The 27,655-nt window shown below is 42.5% G+C and overlaps 1 protein-coding gene across 1 annotated transcript; it reads left to right on the forward strand.

Moving 5' to 3' along the window:
* The first annotated feature begins 22,272 nt into the window (after positions 1–22,272).
* LOC100276832 (maternal effect embryo arrest 60) lies at positions 22,273–23,192 on the forward strand. Its single transcript, NM_001150541.2, has one exon. The coding sequence runs from the start codon at positions 22,367–22,369 to the stop codon at positions 22,961–22,963; it is 597 nt and encodes a 198-aa protein (NP_001144013.2). The 5' UTR covers positions 22,273–22,366; the 3' UTR covers positions 22,964–23,192.
* The last annotated feature ends 4,463 nt before the right edge of the window (positions 23,193–27,655 follow it).

Below are 27,655 nucleotides of genomic sequence, written 5' to 3' on the forward strand. Positions count from 1 at the left end.
GCAATTCTTGCCTTCTGTCGCGTGGCGCACCGGACAGTCCGGTGCCCGATTTCTTTCCTTCTATGGCGTAGCCGACCGCTGGCAGCCTTGGAGCCGTTAACGCACCAGACATGTCCGGTGCACACCGGACAGTCCGGTGCCCCCTTCTAGCCGTTGGCTCGGCCACGTGTCCCGCGCAGATCGCGCGGCCGACCGTTGGCTCACCGGACAGTCCGGTGAATTATAGTTGTACGTCGCCGGTGAATTCCCGAGAGCGGCCAGTTCGCTCGAGCCAGCTTGGCGCACCGGACACTGTCCGGTGCACCACCGGACAGTCCGGTGCTCCCAGACTGAGCAGAGTCTTGGCTGCTCGAGCCAAGACAATTCCAATTGTTCTTTTCCTGTTTCCAGCACTTAGACACAATACATTAGTCTCTAAAACAATGTACTAAGTCTGAGAAACATACCTTTATCCTTGATTTGTACTTTGTCCACCATTTTACACTTAGGCACTTGTGTTGGACACTAAATCACCAAAATACTTAGAAATGGCGCAAGGGCACATTTCCCTTTCAATCTCCCCCTTTTTGGTGATTTATGCCAACACAATATAAAGCAAGTAGAACAAATACAAAATCAATTCAAATAAGAACTCAAATTGTTTTGATTCAAATTTGACATATATGGATCACTCTTTGCCACCACTTTGGTTTGTTTTTGCAAATCAAGCTCAAATTTCTATCTCTAAGTCAAACACATATGTTAAGGCATAAAGAGAGTCATTCCAATAGAAATTGATTCAAGATTTCAAAAACTCCCCTTTTTCCCATAATCAACACTTCTCCCCACAAGAAGCCAACTTTTGACAAGAGAGACAATAAAAGAGTTTTGACAAACCAAAAGCTTTGACAAGAGAGACAATAAAAGAGTTTTGACAAACCAAAAGCTCTATTCTAAGCTCTATTCTACTATTTTCAAAATCTCTCAAGTGGTAGCTGATCCATTTATCGCTTTGGCCTTTATTTTCTCCCCCTTTGGCATCAAGCACCAAAACAGGATTAATCTTGGCCCTTTAAACCCTATTGCCTCACCAAAATCTTCAAATAAGAGTACAAAGGCAATAAGGTCATAAAGATGAACTTGGAATAAGTTACCCTCTCAGCGGAGTGCAGTGGAAGTCTTGCATGGTCCAAGTCCACCTTTTCCCTTTCAATCCTCCTTTGAGACTAAGTCAAGCAAACTCAAGCACATGGTTAGTCTCAAAGGGTCAAGTTGTAACACATCTCCCCCTAAACATGTGCATCACTTTGCAACAGACTTGTGAGGTCCAGGGAGTGTTTGTACAACTTGAGCACCATTATTAAGCAACAAAATGCATAAGGAACATCACTACAAGAAACTGATAAATGTTCGTGGGTAAAAGTAAGAACGTGGGTACCGACGTTCTTACTTGAGTTAAGTTCATGGGTTATATTAAGAACGTCGGTACCTACGTTCTTAAGTTAAGTTCGTGGGTCTTAGCTAAAACCGTCGAACTTAACGAGTTAGGAACGTGGGTACCCACGTTCTTAAGTTAAGTTCGTCGGGCATGTGTACACCGTCGAACTTAATCATTAAAACCTAAAATCCAAATCCCACTTGCGGCTCTCTCTCACCTGTCTCATTCCTGCCCACACGCTTCTCTCTCTCACCAGCGCCAGGCTACGCCGCCTCCGCCCCACCGCCTACAGGCCGCGCCGCCTCCGCCCCACCGCCTGCAGGCCGCGCCGCCGCCCCGGCTCGGCACCGACAGCAGGCCACGCCGCCGCCGTGCCACCGCCCCGGCTCGCGCCACCGCCCTGCTGGCTCGGCACCACCGCCCCGGCTCGGCACCGACAGCGGGTCGCGCCGCCGCCCCTGCTCGCCAACCCCAGCGGTTCAAACATTAGCTCGTTTTCACTGCTACTGCATTGGGTTCTGCATAGTTCTTCCTTGGTTGTTTGATGTAAACCACAGCTGGGGAGCTTAGCTGTATAGAACTGATTTCACGTGTTTGTTGACGAGTTTAGCTGCATAGGTACCGATGAGTTTGTCCTGAACAGAAATTTTATTTGGATTCAGTTCGGTGAGCTCTTAATTGTGTCCTACCCACATCCCTCTGCATCCCTCTGCAGGGTGCAAGAACTGTGCTAACGTGTGTTCTAAGGTCTTCCAAATCGAGGATGATTTCGGACGGGCAAGAGTTTACGACCAATCAGGCAGCACAGAACTGATTCAAGAAGCTATTGACAGTTGGTGAGGATGGGGAAAAATGTTTATCTTTTTTTCGTTAATTTACCAATGATCCTAGTATCCCTACTGAAAATTTGGTATAACGTGGGCCAAACAAACATTTCTTTTGGTTTCAAGTCATGTATTTTGACTACCTTTTATGATGTTCTGATAAGCTCTCGTTTTTGTAATGCACAGAGTAGAGAGAGTAAATGTAAGATTATGTTGACTGTAAGATTATTTTGACTACCATGTTACATTCTTCTTTGATCATTTTTGTTTGAATGTAGGCAAAGGTGAAATGCTTGTCTGGTTTGCTGTCCACCAGAATTGTGCTGAACCTTAGTTCATAATGATAGTGCCATTTGTATTGCATATGCTTTCACACACTTTCACTTCATAGCAATGCCATTTAACACAACTGATGTCGTATAGCTGAGCCATCCTACAAATTTATTTATCTTTATGCACATTGGGTATGCTTGCTTCAACACAGAAGAATCTGCCTGGCTTAGGCAAGTGCTCCCTGATTTTGGATGCTTGGGAGGTTTTAAAGTCGAGCGACTAGTAATGACTAGTCGAGAAGTAGATGCAGAGGTGATAGTCAATATGAGCGACTTGACTTTCTCTACTAGTCGCTCGACTCGTCGACTAGTCACAACTAGTCGTAGCATTTGAGTTAGGCGACTAGTCACAACACAGAAGAATCTCTGCAGTAATCCAAGTTTATCTTACTATTTTAACTTATTTGCATTGCATTTCTTCGGGTCTACACATACAGGTATCAGTCTTGCTTGCTTGGATCTTTTCAAACTGTGGAACTAATTGAAACATTTATGAACTATCAGGTACGGGGCAGATAGATAAGCTTGGTTTTTTATCCATCCTTTTCGCTGATATCAGATACTTCCCGAGCCTAAAAAAACTACCATCCCTTTCCATTTTACATTTTCCTCTACTATGTTATGTCATGACTGCATTAGTGGTTTAATCTGTTACCTAAGTATAAAAATAGCAACCTGCCAAATAGTCGAATGGTTCAGGAAAGAAGACTTTATGTTGAGTCCACGAGTGATGCATTTATATTTGCAATGTTGTTTGTTTTATCTGTCTCTAGGTTTCAATTTTTTTGGGTGGGGGTTCAAATTAATTGTGGTTTCACACATTTTTCTAATGCCATGTTTGAACAGATCTCATGTATATTGGATTTGTGTTCCAGCTCCAAATACTTGTCAAGAACAGAAATCACTGCAATAAGTTGTGAGTAGTAAAAAAAAGGGACAATGCTTAAGTTGCATGAAAACTAGATGAGTATAGGTGAAGCAATGCATGTGTTAGATGCTACTAGTTGCTATGCTAACCTATTGAAATAGATTTCAATGGGGTCACCTTTTTGGGAGTTTCTTTTTCTTTGTTTGCCTAAATACCTAGTAGATATAATTCTTTATGGTTGACTGTAGCCTCATTGTTTTTGACTAGTAGATTAAGATGTATGATCCAGCATGTTTCTGCATCTAAACATTTGTATCATTTCAAGTGATTGAACAATCGTAGCTTTATTGCTTATTTCAGTATGTGGTGCTTCTCTGATGATAGCATCGAAATATTGATGAGGCAATCGCTTCCTGAAGTTGATATGTTATATCATCAACACTTCTTCCAAAGTCAAACCAGCCACGGCTTTCTAACCTCTTGTAATATGTTTTCTGCCTTCTCAGGCAAGTTCACGCTCGGAGAAAAGACAAGCCAAAGTCCTGGTACAATTTTCTGCTTGATTGGATATACAAGAAAGAACAACATGGTCTGATTCAATAGTAGTTTTTTTGATATATGAACTGTCTACATTTCTTGCAGGAGAAGGTAAGAAGGCGGATGAGCCAAGATGATTCCAGAAAGGGTGGCTCATGGAGTGACATCTGGGGAGCACCAACAAGATACGAGAAGAACGGTAAAGCTAGCATATTTTAGCCTTTAAAGATGTTCTCTGTTCTTCACATAGAAGCCTTGTCAACGTTCCTGCTATCAGAATTTTGGAGTCATCCTATGTTACGCTATCTGAATTTTGGAGTCATCCTATGTTACGCTTTTCTACCTATACACTACAAAACTTAAGGACAGTAATGTGGCCTGGGACTTATTTTTGCAAAAATGGGCAATGTTGTGATATTTTAGTCGAACATGATAGGTTAATATATAGATAGTTGGTTATTCTTAATATGCAAACCAATTTTAAATTCATGCAGTCATCATGGCAATGAATAAAAATGTCGTATTGATATGTATTTAATTACTACCTGTTTCCTTTCTATCAGGTACATCCCATTACTAAAGGAGACATTTATGTTCCCACAAAGCTTGGGCATTTTAGGTGGAAAACCTGGTACATCAACATACATTGCTGGGGTACAGGATGATAGGGCTCTCTACCTAGATCCCCATGAAGTTCAGATGGTAAACCTGCATACATTTTATATTTACTTAGCATGCATATGCATCTATTTCATAAACGTTGTATAGTTTTCTACCTTGTAACTTAAGTTGAGCACCATACTTAAGAAGTATCAAAATCATCAAGTTTCAAGTTTGAACTGAGTTCCATTCTCTTATTCAAAGATAACAGTGGCATGTCTATTCTGCAGCAATTCCTATTCCATAAGCCACTAGAATCTGGTTATTTTTGTTGGAGTGAAGTGCATTGTGAGTTCCTAAAATTCGTTAGGTTGTGCCATTGGAGTCCCTGAACTTGGCAGCTGAAGATTCAGGTCAAGGCATGCTCAAACTATATCGGTAGTGAAATATGGCATGGTATTAGAGAGAACTGCAGATTGTTGCAATTATCATGTGAAATCAGCAAGGATTTCATATTCTGGATTATAGAGCAAACTGAAAAGTTTTCATATCCTTACTTTCTTTGGGCTTAATAATTAGCAGGACCATGCTAAGCTTATGAGCCATTTGTATCCCTTGTGGGCCTGACACAACCAATTTTGTTAGACATAATCATGTGTTGAGTGTCTGATTTGGGGTAGAGTTCCATTGGAAGTAGGGCGTCGAGCGGGGTCCCGTGCGGCAGCGCCAGGCGCGGTTTGGTTTCGTTGGGACTTGTGAGCAGCTATCACTTATGGTAGCCGGCTGCCTGGCTTGGAGCCGATGAGCTCGAGTCAGAACTGTTTATCTTGGAACAATTACTCAGCTGGACCTGCCGATGAACAATTACGAGCATGAGAAAATTACTCTAGGTTTTTAGATTGACTATGGACTCTTGTTGCTTTGTTGAACACTTGAACCAAACTTCTATAAAATGGACTCTTGCGCACTTATTCTAGACTGACATTCTTTTGTACTGAGTCACCAGTGCATACTTGCTGATATTTTGATGTTGGATTGGGTAACATCTGAACATCTTGTGCCCACTCTTGACTGTTATTCAGGTAATAGAATAAACATAGAAGGCGCTTTCAGTTTGCCGTGTTCCGCAAGGAAGAGAGCTAGTTATGGATCTTTCTGAGTTTACAGTTTATTTGGAGGGGAGAAGGATAAAGATGAGAATGGCGATGAAGCGCCATCGAAAGTAAGTAGTTGATTGATCATCTTGTTTCCGCTGTTATTGTCAAATCTGAATTTTAGGTCTGCTCATATAAACTAGCAGGTAGATATGCCGTCAATAAAATGGATGAGTATTTTTGGTATATACACATGCTTTTACTAGTAGAGGAGTATTTATTTTCATTTGTAGCAGCCAAGGAACTTGTGCATTTCTTATGAATCATGAGAAGACCATGAAGATGCACACAAATTTGCTTGACTTCTGACCAGTAATAATTAGCGAAAGAAAGAAAATCCAGAACGGCGTAGCTTGGTAGCAAGTTCAGTAGGGGCCAGACTAATACATCAGCTTGATAGCATCCTTGCACCGGTGCCTTGGACTTTGGCGGTTAGAAGAGGTTTATAATTTTATATGATGAAATTATGTGCATCTTTAGTTGTTTTTGCCTCACTGCTCTGTAAGGACATATAAAATTGGTATTTGTACTTCCTAAGGTTCTCCTTGGAATGGTAGAGTTTTACAGGGAACCTTCAATTTACAAAGGAATCAAGAAAATTTTCTGCCTTTCAATCAGAGCCTAAAACAGAGAAAGAATTGTACATTCATCAGAATCAATTCAGCTTTCACACTTATTTCTTGTTGCTTGTTCAGTTTGGTTTCTTGAATTGCACTTTGTAAGTTGCTCAATAGCTATTTAGTTACTTATGTCACTTCAGTACATGCCACTTGTCCTCTTTACAGATGTTAACCAAGTTTTCTAATTGTAATTAACATTTATTTGAATCAGGTATTGGCAAATATTAAGTGGCCTAAAACACTCGAGACTGATTTTATCTACAGTGAGAAAACAATCAATTTTCCTATACTGAAATAGTTACTCCTTCCATACCAAATTATAAGTCGTTCTAGCTTTTTTAGGCTCAGTTTTTGTTATCCATCTAGATATACACTATGCCTTGATATTATTTTTTAAATGTTTCTTGCTTGGGTAAAATTATTTTATAGGTGCTTTATCATTTGGGACTTCAATTAATCCACAGTTCATTGCAAGCTTTGCTTCTGCTGCTGGTAAACGTCCTCATCAAGATTTCGACTCTCAAGAATCTGATCCAGAGGTAATTCTTAACTGTTTGCTGAAGCTTACTGTATTCTAGAAAATTACTGGAATATGTATATCTTTTCTTGATGGACATAACCACTTAAGTGTTCCTTAATTTTCGTAGTGGGGTTGGTGGACAGCAAACCATGAGCTGAAGAAGCCATCAATTAGTCTGTTGTTTCCAACAATCATCCTCCTCAGCCGCCACCATCAACAGCAGCAGCAGCGATGCTAAATAGTAGTGGTGGATCTGGTTCTAACTACTCTGGTGGCGAGATCCTACCTCCACCATTTTTTTATCTTTATTATCTGTGATTCTGTGAGTGTACATACATTACGATGATTAATATTTTATTACAATCATATTTCCTAGTAAATATTGAAATATACACGGGTCTTATATAACATCTTTCTTATGAGCAGGTCATCCAAAGATCATCCACCGCGACATTAAGGCATCTAACATTCTTCTTGACTTCAAATTTGAATATAAGGTATGCTCTGAGTTTTTCTTTTCTGTTCTAGAGTTAATAGCTGACTGTTTTTGTTAACTGAAAATGTATTTATCACACAATGCTTATATAAACCACTTGATTAAGTTATATTATGTTAGGACATTTTGGCAGTCCACTAATTATATCTGGTTTGATGTTGTTATAAAGTGATCTCTGCTATCTAATCTATTTTGGTGGCCGTAAAGTTTTGCTTGCTTGAAATTTGATCACATTAGTTGAATTTTGTCTATAACCACATCAGATGAGAAATTATACAGCCTTCTTGCTTAAATGTACAGACCACCGTTTAATTTTTTGAACTTTATTTTATCTAACAATTGTCTCTCTACAGGTTGCTGACTTTGGACTTGCAAAGTTCACTACTGATAATAACACCCATGTTTCAACAAGAGTAATGGGAACCTTTGGGTATGTATAAATGCTACCTTATAATTCAAGTTCAAGGTTAGACATTATAGGCAGACATGCTGCATACCTATTTGGCTGAAAATTTTAAGCATGTGGATGCCATTACCTAATACTGATGCAATTCAGACTAGATCAGAATCTGGTTAGTTTCCTTAATGATACAATACCCTATAGGTTTTTGTAACCTTGTCATTTGCATCATATTCTCAGCTATCAGGAGAGTTATTCCAACATTCAACTTGTTATGCTAATGCTAGTAATAATTATGGCTTGCTAATACACATCTTCCTGGCTCTAGGTATTTGGCACCTGAGTATGCAGCGTCTGGCAAGCTCACAGAAAAATCTGATGTATTTTCTTTCGGAGTCATGCTTCTTGAGCTTATTACTGGGCGGCGACCAATTGACACAACCCAATTGGCACTGCTTGCTATAAGCACATATGTACTTCCATTTGCATGTTGTATAATACTAATACCAATTGCAAAATTATAGTTATTTTTTCTACCCTTGTTAGTTAATAAGCATATTTCTGGTCAATAGGTTGTATTCTTATTCTTGTAACCGTGTTAATTAATGTTATGGACTTGTAGTCTTGTATTACCTTGTGAATATATCTGTCCCTGCCTGCCATGTGAACGTGCTTAGCCTGGAATTTGTGATATGTACATATATCAATGTGTTTGAAATCTGTATTGTATGTGATATATTGTGTTGCATGTAATATTATGTGTGTCTAATTTTGCATTTCTGTATTTTTTATTTTTTTCTGGAAAAGGGTTAAGAACGTGGGTACCCACGTTCTTAAGGTTAAGAACGTGGGTACCGTCGAACTTAATGGGCAGCCCTCACCGACCCAGGCACGACCCATAAGTTCGACGGCCACGTGGCCCCGTCGAACTTAAATGTAAGAACGTGGGTGCCGTCGAACTTATGGAAAAAAATTCGACGGCCCCCGTCAAACTTAAAAACCCACGTTCTTAACCTTAAGTTCGACGGTACCCACGTTCTTAAACTTAAGTTCGACGGTACCCACGTTCTTAACCTTAAGAACGTGGGGGCCGTCGAACTTACTTCTTTAAGTTCGTCCAAAAATCGCCGTCGGCTATGTTCGTGGGTAAACCCACGTTCTTATGGTAAGTTCGACGGCCTATTACATTAAGTTCGACGGTTTTTCACCCACGTTCTTTAACCAGTTTCTTGTAGTGCATGATCAAAGGCATAAGCACATGTATGCTATAAATCAATCCAAGTTCCGCGAATCTAAGACATTTAGCTCACTACGCAACCTGCAAAAGGTCTTCTCATCTAGAGGCTTGGTAAAGATATCAGCTAGCTGGTTCTCGGTGCTAACATGAAACACTTCGATATCTCCCTTTTGCTGGTGGTCTCTCAAAAAGTGATGCCGGATGTCTATGTGCTTTGTGCGGCTGTGTTCAACAGGATTATCCGCCATGCGGATAGCACTCTCATTATCACATAGGAGTGGGACTTTGCTCAAATTGTAGCCAAAGTCCCTGAGGGTTTGCCTCATCCAAAGTAGTTGCGCGCAACACTGTCCTGCGGCAACGTACTCGGCCTCAGCGGTGGATAGGGCAACGGAGGTTTGTTTCTTAGAACTCCATGACACCAGGGACCTTTCTAAGAATTGGCACGTCCCCGATGTACTCTTCCTATCGACCTTACATCCAGCATAGTCGGAATCTGAATATCCAATCAGGTCAAAGGTAGACACCTTTGGATACCAGAGCCCGAAGCAAGGCGTAGCAACTAAATATCTAAGGATTCGCTTCACTGCCACTAAGTGACACTCCTTAGGATTAGATTGAAATCTAGCACACATGCATACGCTAAGCATAATATCCGGTCTACTAGCACATAAGTAAAGTAACGACCCTATCATTGACCGGTAAGCCTTTTGATCAACGGACTTACCTCCTTTGTTGAGGTCGGTGTGTCCGTCGGTCCCCATCGGAGTCTTTGCGGGTTTGGCGTCCTTCATCCCAAACCTCTTTAGCAAGTCTTGCGTGTACTTCGTTTGAGAGATGAAGGTGCCATCCTTGAGTTGCTTCACTTGGAACCCAAGGAAGTAGTTCAACTCGCCCATCATCGACATCTCGAATTTCTGCGTCATTACCCTGCTAAACTCTTCACACGACTTTTTATTAGTAGAGCCAAATATTATGTCATCGACATAAATTTGGCATACAAAAAGATCACCATCACAAGTCTTAGTAAAAAGAGTTGGATCGGCTTTCCCAACCTTGAAAGCATTAGCAATTAAAAAGTCTCTAAGGCATTCATACCATGCTCTTGGGGCTTGCTTAAGTCCATAGAGCGCCTTAGAGAGCTTACACACGTGGTCGGGGTACCGTTCATCCTCGAAGCCAGGGGGTTGCTCTACGTACACCTCCTCCTTGATTGGCCCGTTGAGGAAGGCGCTCTTCACATCCATTTGGAACAACCTGAAAGAATGGTGAGCGGCATATGCTAGCAAAATACGAATGGACTCTAGCCTAGCCACAGGAGCAAAAGTCTCCTCAAAGTCCAAACCTGTGACTTGGGCATAACCTTTTGCCACAAGTCGAGCCTTGTTCCTCGTCACCACTCTGTGCTCGTCTTGTTTGTTGCGGAACACCCACTTGGTTCCCACGACATTTTGCTTAGGACGAGGCACCAGTGTCCAAACTTCATTCCTTTTGAAGTTGTTGAGCTCCTCCTGCATGGCCAACACCCAGTCCGGATCTAGCAAGGCCTCTTCTACCCTGAAAGGCTCAATAGAAGAGACAAAGGAGTAATGCTCACAAAAATTAACTAATCGAGATCGAGTAGTTACTCCCTTGCTAATATCACCCAAAATCTGATCGACGGGATGATCCCTTTGAATCATCGCTCGGACTTGAGTTGGAGGTGCTGGTTGCACTTCTTCCTCCATCACATGATCATCTTGTGCTCCCCCTTGATCACACGCCTCCTTTTGATGAACCTGTTCATCGTCTTGAGTTGGGGGATGCACCATAGTTGAGGAGGAAGGTTGATCTTGCTCATGTTGTTCCTGTGGCCGTACATCTCCAATCGCCATGGTGCGTATTGCGGCCGTTGGAACGTCTTCTTCATCTACATCATCAAAATCAACAACTTGCTCTCTTGGAGAGCCATTAGTTTCATCAAATACAACGTCGCTAGAGACTTCAACCAAACCCGATGATTTGTTGAAGACTCTATACGCCTTTGTATTTGAATCATAACCTAACACAAACCCTTCTACAGCTTTGGGAGCAAACTTAGAATTTCTACCCTTCTTCACTAGAATGTAGCATTTGCTCCCAAATACACGAAAGTAAGATACATTGGGTTTGTTACCAGTTAGAAGTTCATACGACGTCTTCTTGAGGAGGCGATGAAGGTAGACCAGGTTGATGGCATGGCAAGCAGTGTTCACGGCTTCCGACCAAAAACACTCGGGGGTCTTGAACTCTCCAAGCATCGTCCTCGCCATATCGATGAGTGTCCTGTTCTTCCTCTCTACCACACCATTTTGTTGTGGTGTGTAGGGAGCGGAGAACTCGTGCTTGATCCCTTCCTCCTCAAGAAACTCCTCCACTTGAAGGTTCTTGAATTCGGACCCGTTGTCGCTTCTTATCTTCTTCACTTTGAGCTCAAACTCATTTTGAGCTCTCCTTAGGAAGCGCTTGAGGGTCCCTTGGGTTTCAGACTTATCCTGCAAAAAGAACACCCAAGTGAAGCGGGAAAAGTCATCAACAATAACTAACCCATACTTACTTCCTCCTATGCTTAGATAGGCGACGGGTCCGAAGAGGTCCATATGTAGCAGCTCCAGGGGTCTTGATGTGGTCATCACATTCTTGCTGTGATGCGCTCCTCCCACTTGTTTACCTGCTTGACAAGATGCACAAGATCTATCTTTTTCGAATTGCACATTAGTTAAACCTATCACGTGTTCTCCCTTTAGAAGCTTGTGAAGATTCTTCATCCCTACATGTGCTAAGCGGCGATGCCATAGCCAGCCCATGCTAGTCTTAGCAATTAAACATGCATCTAGACCGGCCTCCTCTTTTGCAAAATCAACTAAGTAGAGTTTGTCGTCTAATACACCTTTAAAAGCTAGTGAACCATCATTTCTTCTAAAGACAGACACATCTACATTTGTGAATAGACAATTATATCCCATATTGCATAATTGACTAACAGATAGCAAATTATATCCAAGGGACTCAACTAAAAACACATTAGAGATAGAGTGCTCATTTGAAATTGCAATCTTGCCTAAGCCTTTCACCTTGCCTTGGTTCCCATCACCAAATATGATTGAATCTTGGGAATCCTTGTTCTTGACGTAGGAGGTGAACATCTTCTTCTCCCCTGTCATATGGTTTGTGCATCCGCTGTCGATAATCCAGCTTGAACCTCAGGATGCATAAACCTGCAAGGAAAATTTAGGCTTGGGACTTAGGTACCCAACTCTTGTTGGGTCCTACAAGGTTAGTCAAAATTGTCTTAGGGACCCAAATGCAAGTTTTATCACCCTTGCATTTTGTCCCTAATTTCCTAGCAACTATTTTCCTATCCTTTCTACAAATAGCAAAGGAAGCATTTAAAGCATGATAAATTGTAGAAGGACCATCCATAACCTTCCTAGAAACATGAACAACATTCTTTCTAGGCACATGATGAACATATCTCCTAGACATATCTCTATCATGCATATAAGAAGAACTAGAAGCAAACATAGCATGTGAATCATAAACATGTGAATCACAACTTCTATAGTCATTTCTAGCATGTCTCCTATTATGATACATAAAAGCATGGTTCTTTTTAGTACTACTTGCCATAGGAGCCTTCCCTTTCTCCTTGGCGGGGATGGGAACCTTATGGCTTGTTAAGTTCTTGGCTTCCCTCTTGAAGCCAAGTCCATCCTTAATTGAGGGGTGTCTACCAATTGTGTAGGCATCCCTCGCAAATTTTAGCTTATCAAATTCGCTCTTGCTAGTCTTAAGTTGAGCATTAAGACTAGCCAATTCATCATTGAGTTTGGAAATTGTAACTAGGTGTTCACTACAAGCATCAATGTCAAAATCTTTACACCTATTACACGTTGCAACAATTTCTACACAAGATGTTGATTTACTAGCTATTTCCAACTTAGCATTCAAATCATCATTAATGCTCCTTAAGCTAGAAATTGTCTCATGGCAAGAAGATAATTACAAGAAAGCATTTCATTTCTTTTAACTTCTAAAGCATGAGATTTTTGTGCTTCTACAAATTTGTCATGTTCTTCATACAACAAATCCTCTTGCTTTTCTAAAAGCCTATTCTTATCATTCAAGGCATCAATCAATTCATTAATTTTATCTACCTTGGTTCTATCTAGGCCCTTAAATAAACATGAATAATCTATTTCATCCTCATCACTAGATTCGTCCTCACTTGAAGAAGTATAAGTAGAGTTTCGAGTACATACCTTCTTCTCCCTTGCCATAAGGCATGTGTGACGCTCGTTGGGGAAGAGGGATGACTTGTTGAAGGCGGTGGCGGCGAGTCCTTCATTGTCGGAGTCGGAAGAGGAGCAATCCGAATCCCACTCCTTGCCTAGATGTGCCTCGCCCTTTGCCTTCTTATATTTCTTCTTCTTCTCCCTCTTGTTCCCTTGATCCTGATCACTATCATTGTCGAGACAGTTAGCAATAAAATGACCAAGCTTACCACATTTGAAGCATGAGCGCTTCCCCTTTGTCTTGGTCTTGCTTGGCTGCCCCTTGTGACCTTTTAGCGCCGTCTTGAATCTCTTGATGATGAGAGCCATCTCTTCATCGTTAAGTCCGACCGCCTCAATTTGTGCCACCTTGCTAGGTAGCGTCTCCTTGCTTCTTGTTGCCTTGAGAGCAAGAGGTTGAGGCTCATTGATTGGACCATTCAATGTGTCGTCCACGTATCTTGCTTCCTTGATCATCATTCGCCCGCTCACGAACTTTCCAAGTATCTCCTCGGGTGTCATCTTGGTGTACCTAGGATTCTCACGAATATTGTTTACAAGATGAGGATCAAGGACAGTAAAAGACCTTAGCATTAGGCGGACAACGTCGTGGTCCATCCATCGCGTGCTTCCATAACTTCTTATCTTGTTGACAAGGGTCTTGAGCCGGTTGTAGGTTTGGGTTGGCTCTTCTCCCCGTATCATAGCGAATCTCCCGAGTTCGCCCTCCACCAACTCCATCTTGGTGAGCATTGTGACGTCATTCCCCTCATGAGAGATCTTGAGGGTGTCCCAAATTTGCTTGGCGTTATCCAAGCCGCTCACTTTGTGGTATTCATCCCTGCACAAAGAAGCTAGAAGAACAGTAGTAGCTTGTGCATTTTTATGAATTTGCTCATTAATGAACATGGGACTATCCGTACTATCAAAGTGCATTCCATTCTCTACAATCTCCCATATACTAGGATGGAGAGAGAACAAGTGACTACGCATTTTGTGACTCCAAAATCCATAGTCCTCTCCATTAAAATGAGGAGGTTTACCAAGTGGAATAGATAATAAATGAGCATTTGTACTTTGAGGAATACGAGAGTAATCAAAAGAAAAGTTCGAATTGACCGTTTTCTTTTTCTCGTAGTCGTCGTCGTGTTTTTGGGAAGAGGATGATTCGTCGCTGTCGTAGTAGACGATCTCCTTGATGCGCCTTGTCTTCTTCTTCTTCCCGTCTTTGCGCTTGTGGCCCGAGCCCGAGTCGGTAGGCTTGTCATCCTTCGGCTCGTTGAAGATAGACTCCTTCTCGTTGTTGTTGACCACCATCCCCTTTCCCTTAGGATCCATCTCTTCGGGCGATTAGTCCCTTCTTGAAGAGAATGGCTTTGATACCAATTGAGAGCACCTAGAGGGGGGGTGAATAGGTGATCCTGTAAAACTTAAACTTAAGACCACAAAAACTTGATTAACGTTAGCACAATAATTGCCAAGTGGCTAGAGAGTAGTCTCAACAAAACACAATAACCACAAGATATCAATCACAGAGATGGCACAGTGGTTTATCCCGTGGTTCGGCCAAGACCAACGCTTGCCTACTCCACGTTGTGGCGTCCCAACGGACGAGGGTTGCAATCAACCCATGTCAAGCGATCCAAAGACCCACTTGAATATCACGGTGTTTTGCTTTGCTTTTCTTAATCCCGTTCGCGAGGAATCTCGACAACTTGGAGTCTCTCGCCCTTACAAATATGTTCACCAAGAAGCACGGAGTAAGGGAGGGATTAGCAACTCACACAAGTCTCAAAGATCACAGCAAATACGCACACACAAGACCCAGACTTAAGCTCAAAAGACTAGCACACTAGAACGGAGCTCAAATCACTAGAATGTCGAACAAGTGCGCAAGAATGAAGTGTGAGTGATGAAGAGTGCTCAAGGAATGCTTGGTTTTCTCCTCCATGCGCCTAGGGGTCCCTTTTATAGCCCCAAGGCAGCTAGGGGCCGTTGAGAGCAATCTGGGAAGGCAATTCTTGCCTTCTGTCGCGTGGCGCACCGGACAGTCCGGTGCACACCGGACACTTTCCGGTGCCCGATTTCTTTCCTTCTATGGCGTAGCCGACCGTTGGCGCACCGGACATGTCCGGTGCACACCGGACAGTCCGGTGCCCCCTTCTAGCCGTTGGCTCGGCCACGTGTCCCGCGCAGATCGCGCGGCCGACCGTTGGCTCACCGGACAGTCCGGTGCACACCGGACAGTCCGGTGAATTATAGTCGTACGTCGCCGGTGAATTCCCGAGAGCGGCCAGTTCGCTCGAGCCAGCTTGGCGCACCGGACACTGTCCGGTGCACCACCGGACAGTCCGGTGCTCCCAGACTGAGCAGAGTCTTGGCTGCTCGAGCCAAGACAATTCCAATTGTTCTTTTCCTGTTTCCAGCACTTAGACACAATACATTAGTCTCTAAAACAATGTACTAAGTCTGAGAAACATACCTTTATCCTTGATTTGTACTTTGTCCACCATTTTACACTTAGGCACTTGTGTTGGACACTAAATCACCAAAATACTTAGAAATGGCGCAAGGGCACATTTCCCTTTCAGGTCCCCTGCGTACAACTTCGGCTCTGCGCCAACCTTCGTATTCTTCGTACTTCTTCACATTGTGGTTCTGATCCGAGTCCGAAGGTACCTGTTTATGTATTATACTCCAGAAACATTGTTAAATCATGTTTTTGAGGACCTTCGAAAGACGAAGGCCCCCAACACTTACCTTACTCTGGTTCTTTCTATACTTTTCTTGATCCTGTCTCACCTTCTACTGTTCTACTCTGATTAACCTTACCTTTGTTACTCTGATTCTTTTCTAAACTTATCTTAATCTTTTCTCATCTATTTCCGCTTTACTCTGATTATTCTTACATGTTCCTTCTAAAGACAAAAGTGGATTTCACACTTTGAAATCCTGTGCCTAAAGTGACTTTAGTAATAGGAGACCTACTCTTAGGAACAAAAACAAAACTATTTTATCTATACGCTTGAGTGTTTGTTCTTATGATACATGTCTGATTTGGATCTTTGATTGAGTGTGATTAGTTGTGGAGTAATGTCCACAATTACATATGCATATACGCATAGGCATAAATAGAATTCATAAGATAACTAAACAACTTAGATTATTCTCCATTAAAATGTATCTATTTCATAGAGATCCCTCTTATCTTAAAAGACTCTCTTATCTTAAAATGATCCATCTTATCTTAAAATATACTCTCTTACCTTAATAGACTCATCTCTTCTCGAAAGTATTCTCATCTTATCCTAATAGATCTAACTAATCTCAAAAGAGTCTACCATGATCTTAAAGACTCATCTTGACCTAACAAGCATACTTATCCCAACCACTTTGCTTATATCATAAAAATGTAACAAACATGATCTATTCTAAAATAAATTAAGTAGATCTCATCTAGTCTAATCTGATTACACAATTTAATTCTGATCTCATCTAATTTGATCAGATCTAACCTAATGGCAAACATGTTATATAATGCTGGCAAAATAAGATTGGATCCTACTCTTATAAATATGTTTAACCTAAATTGGAGTCTTAGTCCAACCTGGCCATATGCAACCACTCGATAGTTCATAACCCCTCTATTTAACCTAACGGAGATTCTAATCTACCTACCCCATATACCGCAATTGTTATCCCAACTAAGATAACGACATCTAACACCATGACCGATGGTTCCTAAATCATACCTAAGAAGAAGGTTAACCTTGACAATAAAAGATATGAGTAGAAACAGATCTTCAGATGAATCAAGATCCACCACCCGGAATAAAAGTCTTCCTTACCTAACTTTCTTTTACGCCAAATCTTTTCTACACTCACCTAATAGCTAAAAACTGAGGTATCCTTGTTTTTCTAAGCCTCACCTGCTAATGGCATGAAGAATTTTAGGTGTATAAAAAAATCTAATTGAAAAATTGAAAGTTCCACTTAGAAATATATATATATATATATATATACTACTCTTTGTAAGATCTAAGTATTACTGTAGTTAGTAGTCGGTGTGATACTATTGTAGGAGGAATAATAAGGTCTAATTGACCCTATATGTTGCTAATACATTATGCATCATGCTGAGACTTTTGTTTGTGCATATGTTGTGAGACGATATGAGTTTACATCCCTTTTCTTACAAATCTCGAGGACGAGATTTCTGTTAAGGGGGTAGGATTTGTAAGGCCCAAAAATTCTATAAGGAAAAAAAATAATAAAATAAAAGAAGACATAAAAGAGTAAAATTCAGATATCTCAAAATATACTTGAGTGTTGAAAATTGAGAACTGAATTTTGGAAACCAAGAATTATTTTAGAAGAGTAATACAAAAGCTTTCTATTCAACTAAATCATTATGCACATCATCAAATGATGCATCATAATCATTTATGAATATCTAATTTTGAAGTAACTTTTCATTTTATTCCACCTTCAAAATACTATTTTCCTAAAAAGAAAGGAACCATATGAGTGTGTCTCATATTTCAAACATTTATCAAACAAATAAATCAATTAAAATAAAAAGATATCTATTGCTCCATAATTGATTGTGAGTATGTATTAAGTTTGAATTCTTAAACTATATCCTAGATTGGAATTGGAATTTTGTAATGTAAAAAGAAATTTATTAAAGTCCAAAGTAGAATTTTAAAATCTAAGAGAAATCCTAGAATTTAGAAAAGAAAAGGAAATAAAAAATATAAATAATATATATAAATATAATGTCAAAATTGGTACTTTTAATTTCACAATATAATGTGAGGATAAATTTGGCATAAGGTTTGAATTTAAATAAGAATTTAAAGTTGAAAGAAAGAAAATAAAATAGAAAATAGAAAGAAAAGAAGAAAGGAAAAGTGAACTGGTGTTGGGCCAATTTTCCCTCAGCCGACCCACTTAACTTACCCCCGCGCGGCCCTATTCTGCGCGCGTGCGGTCGCTGGCACTCCGGCCCACGGTCCAGCCACACGTTTCGCGCACGCTCAGGGGGAACGGACGCTGACATCGGGCCCCACATGGACCGTGTCTCCCCCATGCCTGCGCGAGCTGAACCGCTGGCGTCTCTCTGTCGAGTGGGTCCCACTGGACAATCTCCTTTGCACACACTGCTTCAGTCTTCCTCGGATCTTCACCGGCCATGACGCCGTTCATCCATGCCGCGATTTCTGGCCTCAACCGCACCTAAACCCCGATGCGTGTGGCATAAAACTCGTGCCGCACCCATCCTTCGCAAAAGCAAGCTCCTAAACCACCTCGTGACGCCAGATATCAAAATCGCCATCACCGTCGTGAGAGAAGGGGAGACAGCCGCCGCCGGTGCATTCGCACGTACGCCGCTAGACGGGGCCTCGCTGTTGGCGCCAAACCTTCCTAGGGCCCCCTGGAACCGTTGTGTGGCAACCTTGGGCGCGGAGCGACTGGGGATCACGGTGAATTGCTCATTGGGGGGCCAGCCCCGCCACGGACCCGCCTCACGCCTCGAGTAGGGTGCTCGTCGCCTCTTATAGTATTGAACTCTTTCCCTCTGTCCGCTCTAGTCTCCTCTTCGTATTGTACCGATAGGGGGTCAAAATGTAGTAGCAGAGGGGGGATTAGCGTTGTTCCGGGCTTCCGGCGAGTTTTCGCCGCGTTGGTGGGCGGCGCCGCCGTCCGCTCGACCGGAAGGTTATGGGAGAGCCCTGGGCCGTTGATCTGTCAACGTACGCCCCGGATTAGTGGTGGATATCATGGCTTCATTTAATTAAATGGGAGCCATCGATTTCCAATCCAACGTATACCATCTCATACCGATTCGTAAACCGCGACGATCTAATTGTGGCCATTCATTTCGATCTGATGGCTAGTATTACGTTGTATCCCTTAGGTCGTACTGTTTTACAAAAGAAACCCTAGTTTTATTAAAAATGAACCCGCAGTCCTCTGCTGCTATGCACTGAGTCTAGGGAATCTTGCGCTGAGGCCCCTGCACTTTCCAGATTTCTCGCGCGCAGACCAGAAGTAGTGAAATTCATTTCAGAATTGATTTTTAGTGTAAAAATAATTATTAAAACTTGTATAATCCCTAGAAAATTTATATGAAGTCCAAACCAATCCATTCCAATTTCTATAGTTTAATAATATTATTGTTTATCAGTCAGTGCCTCTGTTTTGACATAAAAGTCAAATTAAAATTTATATATTATTTAATCTTGTACAAAGCACATAAAATCATTAGAAATTCATAACTTAAAATCTATGATTCTGATTTGATCCGTTCAAGTTGCGTTAGTCTCGTACAAATATTTACTATGCAATTACAACATTAATTATACCATGTCTCATTCTTTTCTAATTAGATCTTTATTTAATTTATGTGGGTTAGTCTTGTTTATCTACTCACCATTATAATCTACTAAAATATAATCTAAGGTCAATTTATGATGTGGATTAAAGTGTAGATAGTTATTTAGAGAATAACCTCTCATATGATTTATATTAACCAATTTATGATATAGTTTAATATTTTAATCGCATGAATCCTCTATAAAATCATAACTCCTTAACCATGACTCTGATCTTAGTAGTTCTCGATCCCGCGATCTCGTAGCTTCGCGTAGGTCATTATTATTCAATTTGTTCTCATGTTTGGTGTGATGTTGATTTTATCTATACCATGTTTGTTTGTATTGCTACGACTAGCGCGAGGTTTCGAGGATCTGAAGAATCATCCTGGTACCGGGAATCTCAAGTGCGAGGCAAGTTGTGCCCTTGATCACTTCTTTTACCCAGTCATGTTCTTATTAATCATAATGATCTGCATAGGTTAATTTTGATGGGACCCAATAGGTTACCCTAGATTTTGACTATCTTTATACCTTGTTTCACCACTGGTTTTACTACTAATTTTTTAGGTAGTACATGCTATTGCTTTATGTGGCTTAGGGTATAGAGATATTCAACACTCATTGTTATACTTTTTATTATATGTTTATTATTTACTATTCATGATAAGATCATTATGTTAATGGGAACATGGAGAATCACCCAGGAAAACAGTGCTACCACAAGGGTTTAATGGGACGCCCTTGGCTGATTAACTAGGAAAGCTAGTGGATGACTACCTTACCCGAAAGTGGCAAGGGCAGTAGGGGAGTGGTCAGTGTAGGGAGGTCCTTGGGTTGATTTTGCTGCGATGGCGGTCAAGCGAGGGATTCCTGCACTGGAGCTTCCTATAAACTGTAGAGGGTTTTCTGAAGCTAGTGGAACTTTGTAAAGGCCTCGTAGTGGTACCCTGTCTCGCTTCCTTAGTAGAGGTGTATGAGGTCTGATCAACTCCGTGGAAAATGGGTAACACGACTTGTGGGTAAAGATGCGCAACCTCTGTAGAGTGTAAAACTGGTATACTAGCCGTGCTCACGGTCATGAGCGGCTCGGACAATCACATGATTAATTTATGGAACTTAAATTCAATTTGTCATTTCATTGCATCTGGAAATATTTTATTATTATTTTTACTTATTATTACTATGGTTTCGTATTTACTTACACTTAGTAATTGCTATTAAAATTTTGACCAACTTATAAAAGCAATGCTCAGCTTCAGCCTTTATTTTATTGATCAACCTTACACTTCACATGAACTCCCACCTTTGGTGAGTTCATGTCACATTATTCCCCACAACTTGTTGAGCAATGAACATGTGTGAGCTCACTCTTACTGTCTCACACCCCCCACACATGAGAAGAACAGGTGGTTCAAGTGGAGCCACAACGAGGAGTTCAATTCGATCTAGGTGGCGTCTCCCAGTTGACTTTCTGGCGCCAAGGATGGATTTTAGATCCTGTTATATTTATCTTTTATTTTGTAAGACTTCCGCTATGTAATAAATACTCTGATTATTGTGACATTTATCTCTATACACTCTATTATTATATATGTTGTCTTCTTTGGCGCATGTATGAGATGCACCCGGCTTTGTCCTTTAAAGCCCGGGTCTGACACCGCGGCCGCGAGCGGGGCGAAGGAGTGCAGCCCGTGCCGCAGTGAGGCCGACGCCGACGAGGGGCCGCCGCGGCGCGCATGGACAGGGTGATGGGGCCAAGAATGGGGGCGGGGTGGCAGCCTCTTCGAAGATCTATGCGGGGGGGGGGGGGGGGGGGGCGAGGGCATGGTATGGCCTCGTGGGGGGTAGCGAGGATCGCAGGGCGTCAATGGCACCCTTCCATCGACGGAGAGCAGAGGGGCGGTGGGTGGGCAGAGGGATCTCGCGGGCGTGGGGGGAGGGAGGTTGGGGTGGTGGATGTCGTGGGCATGGGCGCGACGGCGGAGATTGCGGGCGAGGCGGGTCGGAGGAATCGGGCGCGGCGGGCGAAGTTTTCGGCGCGCGATGGGCGAGGTGGAGGGCGCTGATGGCGGCGGGCGACCGGAGGGCGCGGAGGCAGAACATGGTGCACAGGGGTGTGGACGCCTACACTGCAGGCTTATAGAGTAGTAGAGAATACTGACTCCTATAAAGGAACCGTTATTGAAGAGAAGCCAGAGTTGGAGTCATATTTAGAGGAGTCAGAGCCGTGCTGAAGGAGGCCTAAGATAACTCCATATGTCTCATATGTTATGAACATAAACGCGTACATGTCACACGTGCAAATCCATTGGTTATCCATAACTGACTGTTTGACTTCAAACTCGCTATACGATATTCGTTTGTGTGAGATTATACCTAGAATCGTTTCAACTGATCAAAATTTATACAAATTAAATAAACAATCCGGGTAGAATTTGATCTGAGACAAGTCTAATGATTGGTTTTTTGGAGTATGATTTTTGGACCAATCAAGTTTCGCCGTCTCAACACGCATTGCTTTGTTCGCATCTCGCATTCGCACCTGAGTGAGGACGTGAGGTCCGTCATATGGACACACGTGCTCACCGACCAGCCGACCACGCTTCTCTAGCTTGGGCTTGGCAGTGCCAATCCGATCCACACACCCCAGTTTCTTCCTTCCTTCCTCGGTCTAAAGAAGCAAGCAGCCATGGACGGCGACGTCGCGACCGGCGGCGGCGGGGGCACCAGCATCCACATCACGGCGCTGGACGGCATCGTGAACGTGAATTCGCTCTTCACCCTGGCCGCCTTCCTGGGCCTGGCGTGGCGGCCCTCCTCCGACGGGCCGGGGCTCGCCGACGGCGCCGACCGCACGGGCAACCCCTGCGCCGCGGGGGACCGCGCCGAGTCGGACCTCGTCTCCTTCCACGTGCTCGCCTTCGCCTGCTTCCTCTTCTCCAGCCTCGTCGCGCTCTGCCTCAAGCAGCTCGTCCGCACCTACCCCGCGCCCCACCGCCGCCGCGCCGCCTCCGCCTCCGCCTCCGCCTCCGCCGCCGGCGGCCGCACCGCGCGGATCAACCGCGCGGCGCTCCGCGTCGGGATCCTCGCGTCCGCCGTGGGGTCCGTCGCCGGATGCGGCTTCCTGATGATGGCCCTCGTCAACGTGGTGCAGGTGAAGCTCGGGCGACTCGGGTGCGGCGCCGGCGGGGCCGCCGCCTGGGCCGCCGTCGTGCCGCTCGTCACCCTCGTCCCTTCCGCCATGCTCATCTACATCGGCACCGTCTTCTACGCCTTCACACGCTAGTCGGTGGCGGATCAAGGAACACTCTGACCAAAGCACCCGTTTTTCGATCAGATCTTTATCTGTGTGATCCCTCCTCAGTCTTTCTTGTGTGTGATTGGTGGTGATGGCGTGAGAGAACTTCCAGGGGGGAACAATGCAGCTGACTTTTGTAGATTTAAGATATGTAAAATCCATGCGATATTATGATTGTGTTTTGGAGTTTTGGAGCAAAGTGAATCTGCTGTGGTTTTATCTGCAATTGGCCTTTGTATTTGCACTTGAGAAGTTGGTCAGATGTGCCTAGAATCTTTAGGTCCGAAGCAATGGTGAGATGGAGCTCAGCTGCTGGTTGGTCTCTCAACTTGATATGAAACAATTGTCCCAGATCTCAACTACTGACTCTGTAGCACCCTCAGGTAGGTTTTTCAGGTCTGAGTTTGTCATGTACTATCTGTATTGTGAGCGTGGAAGGTCGCAGCATCCGCATTTGTCAAGCGAAACTTCGTCATTTTTTTTTCGGTTTCTCCAAATGCACTTCCCCCATTCTACTAGGCCAATGGGCCAACAAGTCATTGAAGACCAGTTCGTGACACAGGCATCGCAGTCTTCAAAGTCGATGGAACGACGAACTGCTGTATTCAGATTTTTTGTGCACCCGTTTCCCATGTGACAGCGTCATGTGGAGTTGTTTAGCCGAACGCATGAGAGTCTAGGGGGTGTTTGGTTACCTGGGCTAATTTTTAGTCCCTACAATTTAGTCCCCTTTAGGGGGTGTTTGGTTACACCCCGCTAAAATTTAGCCCCTGTCCCATCGAATGTTTGAACCTCCGTTCCGGGTATTAAATGTAGTCGGATTATAAAACTAATTTGTCAGCCAAAGATTAAAAGACGAGACGAATCTAGTCCAGTTGGTTGGGTCTATATTTCATACTCCTATTTAAAAGTCAAACGCTTGATGTGACCCGGACTAAACTTTAGCAGGAGCAATCAAACAAATTTACCAAATATAAGGACTAAAGAAGGGACTAAACCAATTTAGTCCCTAGTCCCTTAAGGGATAGCTAAAGGGGACTAAGGCCCTGTTTCAATCTTACAGGATAAATTTTAGCTTTCTACTAAGGCCATGTTTGGTTTCTTTAGTCTAGAGACTAAAGTTTAGTTAGTGGACTAAAGTTTAGTCTCTAACATGTTTGGTTTTAGGGGATAAAAATAGTAAGAATATACTAAATGACTCATAAGAAGACTAAAATGGCTTTTAACATTCTCCTGCTATTAGTACAATTAAACTAAATGAGGGGTAAATGTGCAATTAATATGGTTTAGTCCTTTTTAGCACATATGTGAAGGACTAAAGACTAAATTATTTTAGTCCATATTTTAGTCCTAGTGTTTGGCAAAAAAAAAGGACTAAATGAGACTAAAAACTAGAGACTAATCTTTAGTCCCTCTAACCAAACAACCCCTAAACTTTAGCCATATAAATTGAAGTGCTAAAGTTTAGCTCCTTGGGGTGTTTGGACTACTCTAATAAAGTTTAGCACATTGGAATAAAAAGACACCTATGCCCCTAATGCGGAGAGAGAGGGAATGGGGTTGGAGGGTATGGGTGGAAAATGGGGTTCCCTAGCCCACATTTAGCTACTTTTAGCACCTCTTGAGCAGCTTATGAGATAATATGTGCTAAATTTTATCACACCACCATTAGCTCTCTTGTTTAGAACACTAAATGACTAAAAGTAACTAAAAAAACTGCTAAAGTTTATCTAGTGGGATTGAAACAGGGCCTAAACCTGATTTTTTCCTCAGCTGCCCTTATCACTAACCTAATTATACACAGCTACATGCAAATGTACTGAAGCAAACAGGGTTTAGTATACACTGAAGACAATACGTACAGCTCTATACACTGCAGACTCTCAACAGTTACAGGCAAGGCAAGGGCATTTCAGTCTTTGTGTAGTTTTTAGAATCTAATTAGTCCCTACAATCAAACAGGCTAGAGACTAAAATTTAGTCCAGGGACTAAAGTTTAGTCCTAGAGCTAATGAAATCAAACATGGCCTAATTCAGCGAATGGGGCATCAGTACAATTGCCAAGTGTGCCCTGCTCCAGCCTCCAGTCCTGTCTTTGCGCAAGAGCACGGCGCACCTTCTTTGCTATTACATCATTTGGCCCTTTCCTTTGCACACTCCGTTGCTCTCGGTCTACTCACAGTCACAGCGTGTTTGGTCTGAACAACAAGGTAATTTATCTTCTCACCTTTACTTTCTTATTTGGTTTGTATAATGGAATGAGTTAATTCATCAATATTTTATTCCGCTAATAATTAGTAATAATATGAGCAATGAATAAATTCCACCAAATTTGTGAAATTGACTCATGATGTACCACCTCGTCTAAAATAAATTGATTTTTCAAACTAAACACCCCATTAACCCATGGCCACCCTGGTTCCCATCTTCTCTTCATCTCTACACAATATCCAACCTCTTTATCCAAAGCTAAATTTCACAACTTTTGTTTTCATGCGCGTGAAAACTTTGCAATCCCAACTTGAGAAAAGGCCATCATCCAGTTCATGCGATGGGGGTGAATAACAAAATTGTTGCAAGGAACGAAAACCCTAATTTAATAAGTGGGTTGAGTATTACATATATGAGAGCTTGGGCCGATGTTGAAGAGCTTGGGTCATAGGGTGAGGAGGCCCAACACAAATTGCACTGGCTCAGATTGGGTGTAACTGGCTGTCACACCCGGTTTTGAAAGTAAAACCGAATGTGAACCATATACGTATCAAGATCAGAAATTCACGTACACAACTGGACATCATCACACAGTGCTCAAATAATAGTGTAAAGAAATATTACTTTATTACATCATGATGTCCAAAGCATACATATAGACATTAACTCAAACAAAAATTAAAGTGCTAAACGAAACGTAGCAAGATAAGACCTTCACAGACAGCTCAATGGGGGTTTGCCGCTAATCTAGTCGAGAACTCCTCGAAGTCTTGGAACTCTTGAAAGTCCTCCACATTGCCTTCATCTTCTCCTAAGTGTTGGTTGCAATAATGTGGATAACCTGATATTTGGTGTTTAAGCAAGGCTGAGTACACATCAACGTACTCCGCAAATGTCCCATTTAACTGAAGTGGACTAGATGTATGTGGGGTTAAGCTGAAGCAGTTGCTTTTAGTTTGTCTGGTATTTATCATTAGTGGGAGCCAAGTTTATCATAGAACCCAAGTTGATATCCCAAAAGAAAGCACCTTTTCAGAGAGGAAAGCACCAGATATCATAAGTATAGTAATTATCATTAAAACTTCAACATAAATGTATCTAGAGTATCTCTAATCAGGATCCCAAGTGTTGGGGGCCTTTCTCTTCCGAAGGTCCTCAAAAATGTGATTAATCATATGTTTTCAGCATGATTATGAATAGTTATAGGAAGCTTCGGACTTGGGATGAAGAACTTCTCTTATGATGAAATGAAGGGAGATAAAGATTGGGCGACGAAGCTAGAAGCCAAGGGCCTTCGGCTTATCATATTGACGAAGTCCAAGCATGATGATGACTGAAAAATGCTAAAGACATTATAGTCCTCAATAATTCATGTTAGGACTATAGGCGGTTACCAATGATATAAATATACTTTTATCCGGGCTGCGTCCCGTGCCTATAAATAGATGAACAGTAAAACCGCACTGTTCACGCTGGATTGTAATCGCTCTCCCGCCATTCTCGCACTCTCACCTTCTGGCAAGCCGAAAGTATCATTGTAATATGAATATTGTTAATGTTTATTCATGTTTAATAAAGATATCAATAAATGAATTACTGATTATTTCTTCACTTCCTTATTTATACTCATGTTTATATGGTAAAATGATGAAGGTGTGTCCTTCACGACCTTTGTCCGAAGATCATTATATCCGAGAGAAAATAATGCTTTGAAGGACGAAGGTCTTTAACCATTGACAATTGTGTTGCCTTGTTCTTAATCTATAGTGATTGAGAACAAGTGTACAATATTGACGCCCACCTCCGGTTAACTCACTTCCACAACCTTCGGAAGAACATTCATCTTCGACATGCTGCCGAAGAAGGCAACGGTGCCAGGGGCTACTCTGCAACCACTGGACACAAATCAAGATGCCCTCTCTCTGCGAGAGCCAGGAACCAAAAGAGGAAGGCCACCAACCCAACTCTTCAGGAGGAGCAAATTGATCAGGAAATCAGAGACCTAGAGGCCATCCACCAGCAAGTGCAAAGGAAAAAGGAGAAGATGACCCGGCTAGCCGACCTTCAGAGGAAGATTGATGAAGCCACTGAAGAAATGTGTCATCTTACTCAAGATGACCAGGACCGAAGGCCTGAACACAGGGAGCTTCGTCAGGAGAGCTCATTCAACGAAGATGAATGGTACGATGACTTTCATCACAATAACTTTACTTTTGATGATGCTTCTCCTCTGGCAGCAGAATTGCAGGCTATCCCATGGCCACAATCCTACAAGCTACCCCAGTTGCCCATGTATGATGGGCACTCGGATCCAAAGCAATTCTTGATGAGCTACGAGGCAACAATATCCTCGTATGGGGGTAATGCCGCTGTTATGACAAAGTCCTTTGTCATGGCAGTCCGAAGCGTGGCCCAAACATGGTACTCCTCTCTTCGGCCAGGAACAATTACATCATGGCAGAAGCTCAA

This window comes from Zea mays, chromosome 2, assembly GCF_902167145.1.
Source record: "Zea mays cultivar B73 chromosome 2, Zm-B73-REFERENCE-NAM-5.0, whole genome shotgun sequence".
Lineage (NCBI taxonomy): Eukaryota > Viridiplantae > Streptophyta > Magnoliopsida > Poales > Poaceae > Zea > Zea mays.

Excerpts from the sequence above, each read along its gene's own strand:
- LOC100276832 (NM_001150541.2), top strand. The coding sequence starts at position 22,367 with ATGGACGGCGACGTCGCGACCGGCGGCGGCGGGGGCACCAGCATCCAC.